Below are 13,096 nucleotides of genomic sequence, written 5' to 3' on the forward strand. Positions count from 1 at the left end.
CTGTGTGCTTCTTCCTTTATTAACATAACTCTTACACAGCACAAGCCTTCAGTCTCTGGGAAACAGGACGTAGACAGTATTTTCATTCAACACAGTAACTACTTTACAATTTTACGTCCACGTTCCATTTTCTTCTTGTTTTTTCACATCGAGTATTAGGATGTTGTCCTTAATGTTTTGTACACTCAGTGTACATTTTTGGACATATAAATGAATTATATACATCCACTTATTCTTAAGCAATATAATTATAAATGCCTTATGTGTCACACCCTGATCTGTTTCACCTGTCTTTGTGCTTGTCTCCACCCCCCTCCAGGTGTCGCCCATCTTCCTCATTATCCCCAGTGTATTTATACCTGTGTTCTCTGTCTGTTGACAGTTTATTTTGTTTCGTCAAGCCTTCCAGCATTTTTCCCGTACTCCTTTCTCTCTACTTCCTGTTTTCTATCTTTCCCGGTTTTTGACCATTCTGCCTGCCCTGACCCTGAGCTTGCCTGTCGTTCTGTACCTTGTCACACAACCTGGATTACTGACCTCTGCCTGCCCTGACCCTGCCTGCCGTTCTGTACCTTTCAGACTCTGATCTGGACTACTGACCTCTGCCTGCCCTTGACCTGTCGTTTGCCTGCCCCCGTTTTTGTAATAAACTTGTGTTACTACAAAACTGTCCGCATCTGGGTCTTCTCCTGAGCCTTGACATTATGAGCTTTCGTACCCCATCAAAACCCAAAATATAAGCATGTTTTACTCCAAAGTTTGTAGACAATGTAAACAACACCCAATAATAATTAATCAATATACACATGACAGGGTAAATACGTTTTTTCTTTTACCAAACTGATGCTTGTCAATCTTATTCTTCCTGTTTTTAAAACATGGTTAAAACTCTAATTTTACTATCATGGATGGCCAGTCCTTGCATCCATAACTCTGTCTATGAATTTGAGAGTGGTTAAATTGTTCCAGCCCCATCCCTCAGCTAAATAATAAATAGAGTTGTTGATTGTTTCAATTAAGGATTCTAGCTTTAAAAATTGTTTCAGATGACACTAAATCCTGGGAAGAGTGGCTGGGTAAAGGTAGATTGGACTTTGTGGAGAAGGGTCATGGAGTCCCAGCCTTGTGATCAAGATACAGTCCGATTTGCCTTTATTTTCATGATTGGGAAGGGCTGGGGCCAGGAATTTTTGTGCTAGAACCGAAGTCAACCTTCAGTTGACTTCTGTAACCGTAAAATCCTTGGTTTCATGCATGTTAGCATCAGAAGCCTCCTCCCTAAATGTATTTTTTTCACTGCTTTAGCACACTCACACCAACCCTGATGTACTAGCCGTGTCTGAATCCTGACTTAGGAAGGCCACCAAAATTCTGAAATTTCCATCCCCAACTACAACATTTTCCACCAAGATAGAACTGCCAAAGGGCAGAGCTGCAATCTACTGCAGAGATAGCCTGCAGAGCTCTGTCTTACTATCCAGGTCTGTGCCCAAACAGTTCTAACTTCTACTTCTACTTCTAAAAATTCCACCTTTCCAGAAATGAGTCTCTCACTGTTGCCGCTTGTTAGCGACCCCCCTTAGCCCCCAGCTGTGCCCTGGACACCATATGTGAATGAATTGCCCCCCATCTATCTTCAGAGTTTGTACTGTTAGGTGACCTAAACTGGGATATGCTTAACACCCTGGCCGTCCTACAATCTAAGCTAGATCCACTCAATCTCACCCAAATTATCATGGAACCTACCAGGTACAACCCCAAATCCGTAAACACAGGCACCATCATAGATATCATCCTGACCAACCTGCCCTCTAAATACACCTCTGCTGTCTTCAACCAGGATCTCAGCGACCACCCCTCATCAGTGTCGAACGCTCCCAAAAACACTTCAGCGAGCAGGCCTTTCTAATCGACCTGGCCCGGGTATCCTGGAAGGATATTGACCTCATTCCGTCAGTAGAGAATGCCTGGTTATTCTTTAAAAGTGCTTTCCTCACCATCTTAAATAAGCAAGCCCCATTCAAAAAAATTTAGAACCAGGAACAGATATAGCCCTTGGTTCACTCCAGACCTGACTGCCCTTGACCAGCACAAAAACCTCCTGTGGCGTTCTGCATTAGCATTGAATAGCCCCCGCAAAATGCAACTTTTCAGGGAAGTTGGACACTCTCTTTCTAAAATGATCCGCCGCAATTGTTGCAACCCCTATTACTAGTCTGTTCAACCTCTCTTTCATATCGTTTGAGATCCCCAAAGATTGGAAAGCTGCCGCGGTCATCCCCCTCTTCAAAGGGGGAGACACCCTAGACCCGGAACTGCTACAGACCTATATCTTTCCTACCCTGCCTTTCTAAGGTCTTCAAAAGCCAAGTTAACAAACAGATCACCGACCATTTCGAATCCCACCGTACCTTCTCCGCTAGGCAATCTGGTTTCCAAGCTGGTCATGGGTGCACCTCAGCCATGCTCAAGGTCCTAAACGACATCATAACCACCATCGATAAAAGACAATACTGTGAATCTGTTTTCATCGACCTGGCCAAGGCTTTCGACTCTGTCAATCACCGCCTTCTTATCGGCAGACTCAACAGCCTTGGTTTCTCAAATGACTGCCTCGCCTGGTTCACCAACTACTTCTCAGACAGAGTTCAGTGTGTCAAGTCGGAGGGCCTGTTGTCCGGACCTCTGGCAGTCTCTATGGGGATACCACAGGGTTCAATTCTCAGGCCGACTCTCTTCTCTGTATACATCAATGATGTCGCTCTTGCTGCTGGTGATTCTCTGATCCACCTCTACGCAGACGACACCATTCTGTATACTTCTGGCCCTTCTTTGGACACTGTGTTAACTACCCTCCAGACGAGCTTCAATGCCATACAACTCTCCTTCCGTGGCCTCCAACTGCTCTTAAATGCAAGTAAAACTAAATGCATGCTCTTCAACCGATCGCAGCCCGCACCTGCTCGCCCGTCTAGCATCACTACTCTGGACGGTTCTGACTTAGAATATGTGGACAACTGCAAATACCTAGGTGTCTGGTTAGACTGTAAACTCTCCTTCCAGACTCACATTAAGCATCTCCAATCCAAAATGAAATCTAGAATCGGCTTCCTATTTCGCAACAAAGCATCCTTCACTCATGCTGCCAAACATACCCTCGTAAAACTGACTATCCTACCGATCCTTGACTTCGGCGATGTCATCTACAAAATAGCCTCCAACAATCTACTCAGAAAATTGGATGCAGTCTATCACAATGCCATCTGTTTTGTCACCAAAGCCCCATATACTACCCACCACTGCAACCTGTATGGTCTCGTCGCGAAACTCACTGGCTCCAGGTCATCTATAAGTCTTTGCTAGGTAAAGCCAAGCCTTATCTCAGCTCACTGGTCACCATAGCAGCACCCACCCATAACATGCGCTCCAACAGGTATATTTCACTGGTCACCCCCAAAGCCAATTCCTCATTTGGCCGCCTTTCCTTCCAGTTCTCTGCTGCCAATGTCTGGAGTTAAACTGCAAAAGTCACTGATGCTGGAGACTCATATCTCCCTCACTAAATTTAAGCATCAGCTGTCAGAGCAGCTTACAGATCATTGCACCTGTACATAGCACATCTGTAAATAGCCCACCCAACTACCTCATCCCCATATTGTTCTTTTTTTCTCGCTCCTTTGCACCCCAGTATCTCTACTTGCACATTCATCTTCTGCACATCTATCACACCCGTGTTTAATTGCTAAATTGTCATTATTTTGCCACTATGGCCTATTTATTGCCTTACCTCCCTAATCTTACTTAATTTGCACACACTGTATATAGACTTTTCTATTGTGTTATGACTGTACATTTGTTTATTCCATGTGTAACTCTGTGTTGTTGTTTGTGTCGCACTGCTTTGCTTTATTTTGGCCATGTCGCAGTTGTAAATGCGAATTTGTCCTTAACTGGCCTACCTTGTTAAATAAAGAGAAATAAGAAATACTTTTTTTTTTATTGTGCATGAAAGTGTAACCAAAGCAATACCTGTAGTACTCGTAGCTGGACCTGAGTAGTCCAAATTTCAAGACACCCTACGCCTTTGTACGACACAGCCACAGAAACATGGCTGCCTTCCCAGTTAGCCTCCCAGTTGGAGTCACTGGAGACCCTCTCTGCACAGAGCTTTAGGAGATGAAAAGCTCTCTGGGAGGCTTAGGTGAACCATATGAGCTGAATGACACTTCCTTCTTGTCCCCAGACAGAATGAGATGCCTATTTGCTGTGTTGGCATCCACTGTCAGCTGGATGAAATCTGTTCGGGGAGAAAGAACGTCTTGGCATTCTAATTATATTCATATCGACAAAATATATACAACATATTATCTAATACAACATATCAGCTAATAAGTCAATTTAATTCACCTCTTGAAGGCCAACGTTAAGCCCTACCAGCTCTCACAGTCTCACGTCAGAATTAGACGTTCATCCATGTTTCTCAAACGTCACATTTAGAAGTTGTTCCAAACGTCAAATTTCAAAGTGTTTAAAGTTAAGTTCGGGCATTAACTCTGACTTTTTAAGGTTAGGAATTAACTCAATGTTTAAGGTTAGGAATTAACTCAATGTTTAAGGTTAGGCATTAACTCAATGTTTAAGGTTAGGCATTAACTCAGAATGTTTAAGTTAAGCGATAAGGAGAGCTTGGGGCCTATAGGTGTGTTAGTTCATGGGTGTGTAATATTGCACAAAAAATATCTGAGGGAGACTGGATGTGTGTGCCAAAACATGTATTATGTCCAGAACTCCTCTCTGGTCTTGGGAACTGAACAACCTGAACATCTGTCACTGTGAAGGAGAGTCAACTATAACTGCACGGCTTATAACAAAGATCCGTTGTATATGTTATTGAGCAAGCGACTTAGTCATACGTGCATACATTTTAAGTATGGGTGGTCCTAGAAATCGAACCTACTATCCTGGCATTGCAAGCACCATGCTCTACCAAATGAGCTACAGAGGACCAGTGGTTACAAAAACAAAATAGCAATCAATCAGATTTAGTCTATAGAGTATATGAACAGGGGGAGCCTGGTCCTAGATCAGCACTCCTACTCTGAGACACAATTGTGAATTCAGGCCCAGGTCAGAATACTCACCTTGAGACACTCCAAGGCAGGTCTCAGTTCTTTTACTTCATTCTCTTGCTTTCCTGTGCCCTCTGCTGGCGTGTATTCTGTATCTCCCTCAACGTTTTCTGTATGACAAAAACAAAGTCAGCATACCGCATTTTATGGTATCCATATATTTTGAAAACAAAAAACAAGATAACAGGGATGACTAGCACAGAAGTAATGATATAAAGATGTAGCATTTCTCAAATGGGTTCTATCCTTACCTGTTGCTCAGCCCTCTGCTGCTGCTGAAACAACGATATGTCCGTGGTGTTGATTCACGGAGCACAAAACAGATGCAGTGATCACATTGATATACATTTCAAGCACTTTATTGTAATGAGGGCAAATGTTTTTAATTTCACCGGCGTCGAAAAGGGTAAGCCTATGCTTCATCAAGGCGAGAACTTGATGTTGATGCTTGAGATGAGTTTCACGAAACGAGGAGACTCAAATTAGGCAGGACTTAACAACTTTTTGTTTCTTACTAAGGCAGAAATCCCACTCGTCGTCGTCCAGGTCTAGCATAACAGTCGACTTGAGAAGAAACTTGGGAGACTGGTCATTAGTGTCTCCATAGCCCCCACCATCATAACATTTTTCTTCAGCACAGGCCTTGGGTTGAATGCATTTCTGCACTCAGGGCAGCTGTAGATACCGTTTAAATCCTCTCCATTCCAACAGTATGTCACACAGCTCATGCAGTAACTGTGTCCATATGGGATAGTCACTGGAAACCATTTTGCAACGCAAAAGACTTTCTATTTGATGAGGTCAGGTAGGCCCCTACCCATATCGTTCCGGTCCTAGTGAAAACACCCCAGGTATATTCAGTTCACGCCTTTTCCTTCAATATATATATTTTTTAAAACACAAGGTAGGCCTAGAAAATCAGTCTCATTCGAATGCGACCCAGTTGTTTTAAAGAGTTCAGGTTCCTTTTTTATTTTTTCAATTATTTTTACATGCGGTTTCCACAAATCAACAACCATTAACACTGACAATTATTTTCATCTGAGGAAATGCATATTTTTGGAAAACGTGAACAAGACTTGCACACAAAAGTTACAGTAAATAACATGAAAGGCTTATAAAACACCTTTTCGTTCCCACGAGAATCATGGTGGTGTATAATTGTTCTCTTCTCTATTAACTAAGTGTCTACAGCATGCAATCCATCCCTCTACCCGCAAAGGCTACTACACAACTTCCAATACTTTTCTCCTTGTCTCCACAGAAGAGATGGATGGAAGTTACTGTGGTGTTACAGATGGCCTAATCTGTCACTACTACAGTCACTGTAATGCTGATCATGAAAATAACAGACTACAGTAAGATCACTTTAACCACAAGATGCCATATAACTAGAATATGACAGCAGCATTTATGATGGAGAATGAAATGAATATGGACATAACATGAATATTTTGGCTAAGCTCACCAAAAAAAATTGCAATACATATGTCATGTATAATAACATTAAACAGACAATGAATGAAAAAATTACATTTATAAAGTCTGTGAATACCAAATGAACAGTCAAGCACAATAAACTATATTCCACTAGTCTTAACAAGACAAAGCTTAATCAAATCGATGATGGAGAACTGCAGAAATAGATCCCTTATGGTTTCCAATAACTTTTTCCCTTCAGTCTGGTTGCCATGGAAAAGTGAGTGTCAGCGAGAGTGTATTCTGAAATGACAGAACCATTATACATAGCCCAATGATTAAAACTACTTTCCCTTTGAGTCAGTGTGCATCATGACCTGCCCATTAGTGACCTGCAAAAAAAAAAAAAAGAAAATGACATGTTAGAAGGGTTGTAGTCATTAAAATTCCCATGAGTTTGATTGGTGCATGAATAATCTAATTGTATTGTCACATGTGCCAAATACAACAGGTGTAGACCTTACAGTGAAATGCTTACTTACAAGCCCTTTTAACCAACAATGCAGTTGTTTAAAAAGAAAATATGAAATTAACCTGATGTAACAATAATCAATGTTACATCAGGTTGGGGATTTCAGCCACTGGTCTTACTCAACTGTTGAGCATATTACTGATATACTGTACTACATGTCAACATGATCACCTTCCTAGGTAATGAATACTATATCTGATGTGCAGAGGTAGGCATTTCCTTACATGAAAATGCTCTCGTCCGTAGAGGGAGAACCAAAAAGCTGGTACACAGCAACTTAAGTGACCAAACCAAGTATAGGGGTTCCAGTATAGTGTGCTATATGACAATAACATTTACATTTTGGGCACTCTAAAGACATGACTTCAATAACAATATGAGGCATGGGATCCCACAGTACTAGTCCATGTAGGGTACTACCTGTGAAAGGACACTGCTAGACCATCTCGTACTGGTTGTTGGTGATGTATCGAGACAAGCAGCAGGCCAAGAACACCCCAATGAGCTAGGCAGAAAGTTAAAGAGTTTCAATTAGGATGTGAAGACAAAATTGACATGCACTCAATTCATGTATAAAAAAAAAATGTAATCTATATTTCCTTGATGATCTCACAACATTTCAAGATCCATGTTACTGGTAATAACATTGTATATTTTTTCCCCTATAGATTATTATGCCTACAGGCCAATATCAAATAAAGGCTCTTCAATGGATGTACCTGGAAGAATGCAATTCCAAAAGATATTCCGGCAATGATTCCCAGGTTAGACTCCATCAAAGTGGTCACCTTCGAGAAGCAGCCCTAAAACATGTTAAGCAGAAGGAAAATAAAAACTTTTTAAATATGGTTTCTCAAGGTTATAGCTGTTCATTACGCATACTGGACTGGCAATACTTAGTCTAAAAGACTGGTAAACTATGAACCAAAGCTCTGACATAATTCTGTATGATATGATTGATAATGATATGCGGCAGTGCTCTCACCGTGTCATACACAAAGTCGCGAGCCTTGTCAAGGTCCTTGAGGTCCTCGACAGTGCAGACAGCGTCCTCTTTGCAACAGCTCTCAGGGATGCCTTGGTCTTTGAAGTACTTTGTTGTGTTCCAGTCCTTATAACTTTCCACTCCACAGCAGTGCAACTGCACAAAAAACACATTTACTAATTATCAAGAGGAAATAACAATGTTAACTTCTAATTCCTAATTCTATGGTTGACTTAGCCATGTGGACAAATCAAGTTTCAATGTCACGTGCACAAGTACAGTGAAATTACTTTGCGTGCTTGCTCTTTCCCAACAATTCAGAAATCAATATTGGTAGTACTATACATGTTTTTATCAAAAAAGTCAAGTAGAACAGAAACACATGAGCTAAGAACATGAGAAATTAAGCAAGCTACATACAGGCTCAGAAGCTACACACAGGCTCAGTAGCTACACACAGGCTCAGTAGCTATACACAGGCTCAGTAGCTATACACAGGCTCAGTAGCTATATACAGGCTCAGTAGCTATACACAGGCTCAGTAGCTATACACAGGCTCAGTAGCTATATACAGGCTCAGTAGCTATATACAGGCTCAGTAGCTATATACAGGCTCAGTAGCTATATACAGGCTCAGTAGCTATATATTATTTAAAAAAATAAAAATAAAAAAGTTTCAGGGTCAGTGCCAAATTTACAATGTGCAGGGATACTAAATCAGATCATGTTAAAAGGTGGTTCTATTGTACATCAATGAGTTATTCAATAATGGTGGAGGAGGATCATAACCTAATACAATACCAACAAGCTCTATGCAACTCTGAAAACAGATGGTGAAGCGTGACCATCTGTACTGTAGAAGTTGTTTATAGCAACACTTCTACAGGGTCTTTGATCAAATTCAGCTGCCATTTCTCTGAACAGCATGTTTTGTGTTATTTGCAAAGGAACCAAAAACACAGTTAGGCTTCGCACTGAATAACATAATACCACTTACAGTCTTCTGGATGGTGTCAACCGCAGAGCTTTTGGGGTCAGTGGTATTGTAGTTGGTCACAGCGTCTTTATAGGCACCACCTAATACAGCCTTTATCTGCAAGAAACCAAACATTAACTGGGTTTGATTTGTGGCCAACTGAACCCTACAGTAATGTCAAGTGTATTGTAAGTCACCTCAGAAGTACCTGCACTCTGGTGTATGCTCATCTACAGTTCACCGCAACGTTTCGACCTGAACGTCTTCCAGACGGTGCAGTAAACTATATGAGAACATCCCTCAGTGCACAGATATTTCCATTACTTATATTTGTACCCAGCACTAAATTGCTAGATGTGGGAACACTACTTTTGAACTAACATCTCACCTCATGTCTGAATAAGAAGCCAGAGATGCCGGCCACAAACTCAGCTACGAACACCAGCACCAGGAACATGGCATACTGAGGGGAGAGAAACAACGCATCAATTAACATACAACAAAGACAAACATTTGAGGAGAATGTGCAAATACAAAATGTAACACATCACAGTGTAACTGACCAGCTTCAGCATCCATGGGCTACCGCGGCATGTAGCGAAGCAACCAAACAGGCCAAAAATGATGATGATGGCTCCAGTCCCGATGAGGACATATGGTGCATTGGTGCTCTTCTCAGAGGCCAGCTGGAAATAAGCTTCCAGGCTCACCTTCCCCCATACTCCAACTGCCAGAAGGATAACCCCTGTAAACTGGGAGAAAGCACAGACAGTCAGCTCCAATCTCAGGTAATGTCCCTAGGGGATGTTTCAGAGGTTTGACCTAGTTCTGACACAAACTCAAGATTTAAAGGGGGGAAAAAAACAACCCTCTTAATTATACACCTAACAATTTTATTGAGCTCAGTGTGATGTCAGGGGCCAGTACACATCTGAAAAAGCTTTGAAGTTGGTATAAATGCCTACAACAGGAAGGGAAAGTCAACATGGAACTTACACGGACTATCAAAAGGGATTGATATTCAATCGATCCCTATCCCAGTCCGCGGTCCCCACATGCGTCAAGATGGCTACCACTGTTCCTGTTCCCAAGAAAGCTAAGGTTGAACTAAATGACTATCGCCCTGTAGCACTCATCGGTCATCATGAAGTGCTTTGAGAGACTAGTTAAGGATCATATCACCTCCACCTTACCTGCCACCCTAGACCCACTTCAATTTGCTTACCACCCCAATAGGTCCACAGACGATGCAATCGGCATCACACTACCCTAACCCATTTGGACAAGAGGAATACCTATGTAAGAATGCTGTTCATTGACTACAGCTCAGCATTCAACACCATAGTACCCTCCAAACTAATCATTAAGCTTAAGACCCTGGGTCTCGACCCCGCCCTGTGCAACTGGGTCCAGGACTTCCTGACGGGCCGCCCCAGGTGGTGAAGGTAAGAAACAACATCTCCACTCCGCTTACCCTCAACACTGGGGCCTCACAAGGGTGCGTTCTCAGCCCTCTCCTGTACTCCCTGTTCACCCATGACTGCGTGGCCATGCACGCCTCCAAGTCAATCATCAAGTTTGCAGACGACACTACAGTGGTAGGCTTGATTACCAACAACGACGAGACGGCCTACAGGGAGGAGGTGAGGGCCCTCGGAGTGTGGTGTCAGGAAAATAACCTCTCACTCAATGTCAGCAAAACAAAAAGAGATGATCGTGGACTACAGGAAACAGCAGAGGGAGCACCACCCTATCCACATCGACGGGACAGTAGTGGAGAAAGTGGAACGTTTTAAGTTCTTCTGTGTACATATCACCGACAAACTGAAATGGTCCACGCACACATATAGCGTGGTGAAGGCGCAACAGGAGGCAGAACATTTTTTGGCTTGTCACCAAAAACCCTCACTAACTTCTACGGGTGCACAATTGAGAGCATCCTGTCGGGCTGTATCACCACCTGGTACGGCAACTGCACCACCCACAACCGTAGGGCTCTCCAGAGGGTACTGAGGTCTGCACAACACATCACGGGGGGCAAACTACCTGCCCTCCAGGACACCTACAACACCCAATGTCACAGGAAGGCAAAAAAGATCATCAAGGACAACAACCACCCGAACCACTGCCCGTTCACCCCACTTCCATCCAGAAGGCGAGGTCAGTACAGGTGCATCAAAGCTGGGGCAGAGAGATAGAAGCTGTTTTTCAATCTCAAGGCCATCAGATTGTTAAACAGTCACCACTAGCACAGACAGGCGGCTGCCTACCTACAGACTTGATATCATTGGCCACTTTAATAAATGGAACGCTAGTCACTTTAATAATGCCACTTTAAGAACGTTTACATATCTCACATGTATATACTGTATCCTTCACTATCTATTGCATCTTAGCTGCTCTGTCACTGCTCATCCATATATTTTATACTTATATATTCTCATCCCTTTACTAGATTGTGTCTATTAGGTTTTGTTGTGGAATTGTTAGATATTACTTGTTAGATAATACTGCACTGTCAGATCTAAAAGCATAAGTATTTCGCTACACTCGCATAGAATTTGATTTAACCCAGCACCCCTCACTGACACAACCAATAATAGCCCATGGTCTCACATCAGTGAGCTCAGTATCTTCCTTTGTATAATATCCCTTACTTTTACCAGAGTCATATACTCATGGACTGCAGTCATCAGTCCATCGGACCATGAATTATACAGATCACTCTCCATATAGCAATAAATGACAGATGTGTTGTCATGAACTTTGAACCCATAAAAGCCACGTTTGATTAATGGCGTAGATAGAATAATATAAACTGTGAATTAACACCATTGACAGATTAAATTTACACAACATTTGTCAAGAAAGCTGTTAGAAAATGTGAGCTGGCTAACGATCTTTGACGCCAATCTGCTAAAAATAAATATGTTTACCTAAAAGTACTGCAAAAAAAAAAATTGAGATCATAATAGTTATTTAGTAAGAGTGCCGGCTGTCTTTGGTTGTATCTCAATCAACAACCAGGCCTAACTTCGAATAGTCGTTCCCAACATCTGACAATTTGTCTACGAATGTCACCACGATCCCCGCAATCAAACCTTTAAACGTTTTTTTATTTTATTCGACCTTTATTTAAGCAGGCAAGTCAGTTAAGAACAAATTCTTATTTGACAATATCGGCCTACACCGGCCAAACCCTAACGACGCTGGGCCAATTGTGCGCCGCCCTATAGGACTCCCGATCATGGCAGGTTGTGATACAGACCGTGATTGAACCAGGGTCTGTAGTTACGCCTCTAACACTGAGATGCAGTGCCTTAGACCGCTGCGCCACTCGCGAGCCTATACTCGCGGGCTGCAACTCTCAAAAAAAAACTATGTAACGTGGCTTTGCAACGTTGTCGCGGTTGGAGAAACGCACAACTTTCACAGCAGCATCTGCGCATAAATAATGTAAAGTAGCTCGAGACTTCGCTATATCCAACAATTAAGTGATTCTTTTCCAACAGTGTTTTCTAACTATCACGGGGAAATAATGTTTTATTTCCAATAACTCGAGTCCTTAAGTTTCAGCCAAAGCCTTACGTTATTCGTTTGTAAATTCCAATTGGATATGTTGGCATCGCCGCTAATTTAGCCCATTGTTACCGTAGCTTGCTTGCATCAGTTATTTACAAGTCAACACTTACCCAAAATATGAGACTGTAAGATATAAGAAAGGTCTTGAGACATGTAATCACTGGCTTAGTTTGAAGCCTTCTTGATGGGGGAGACATTATGTCTATTTCGCAGAAATTGGCAATCAAAAAGTATCGTTGTTACAAAGCGAGAGAGAAAAAAAAACACTTCCACAACGTCTTGCTGGAAAACTTTTGTCGACAAATCACAGAATCCAAGGAGAAGGGAAGTGTCGTCACTGATCCAGATTCACTTTCCTGTGAGGAAAAAGTACATTTCCTAGGATTTATGGGAAGTTTTATATTCGCTTGTATTTATGATGTTCCAAAATAATATAATAGAACAGAATATAATAACTTAATTTTTCACCGAGG

General features: G+C 42.1%; 1 protein-coding gene across 2 annotated transcripts; it reads right to left on the reverse strand.

Annotated features, from left to right (window-relative positions):
- Positions 1–6,072: 6,072 nt before the first annotated feature.
- tsn7 (Tetraspanin-7) lies at positions 6,073–13,022 on the reverse strand. Of its 2 annotated transcripts, none has more exons than XM_014212158.2 (8): positions 12,734–13,022; positions 9,605–9,793; positions 9,430–9,504; positions 9,063–9,158; positions 8,066–8,221; positions 7,800–7,883; positions 7,501–7,585; positions 6,073–6,851 (listed from the first exon to the last, which is right to left on the reverse strand). In XM_014212158.2, exons 1-7 carry the CDS (start codon positions 12,818–12,820, stop codon positions 7,517–7,519), a joined length of 756 nt encoding a protein of 251 aa, XP_014067633.1. In that variant the 5' UTR covers positions 12,821–13,022; the 3' UTR covers positions 6,073–6,851; positions 7,501–7,516.
- Between the last annotated feature and the right edge of the window lie 74 nt (positions 13,023–13,096).

This window comes from Salmo salar, chromosome ssa09 (genome assembly GCF_905237065.1).
Source record: "Salmo salar chromosome ssa09, Ssal_v3.1, whole genome shotgun sequence".
NCBI classification, from domain to species: domain Eukaryota; kingdom Metazoa; phylum Chordata; class Actinopteri; order Salmoniformes; family Salmonidae; genus Salmo; species Salmo salar.

Coding starts and splice junctions, on each gene's coding strand:
- tsn7 (XM_014212158.2), bottom strand. CDS start 12,820: ATGTCTCCCCCATCAAGAAGGCTTCAAACTAAGCCAGTGATTACATGT. Junction 9,794..12,733: donor CTTACAGTCTCATATTTTGG/GTAAGTGTTGAC, acceptor GCTTTCTCCCAG/TTTACAGGGGTTATCCTTCT. Junction 7,586..7,799: donor TTGGAATTGCATTCTTCCAG/GTACATCCATTG, acceptor CTTTCTGCCTAG/CTCATTGGGGTGTTCTTGGC.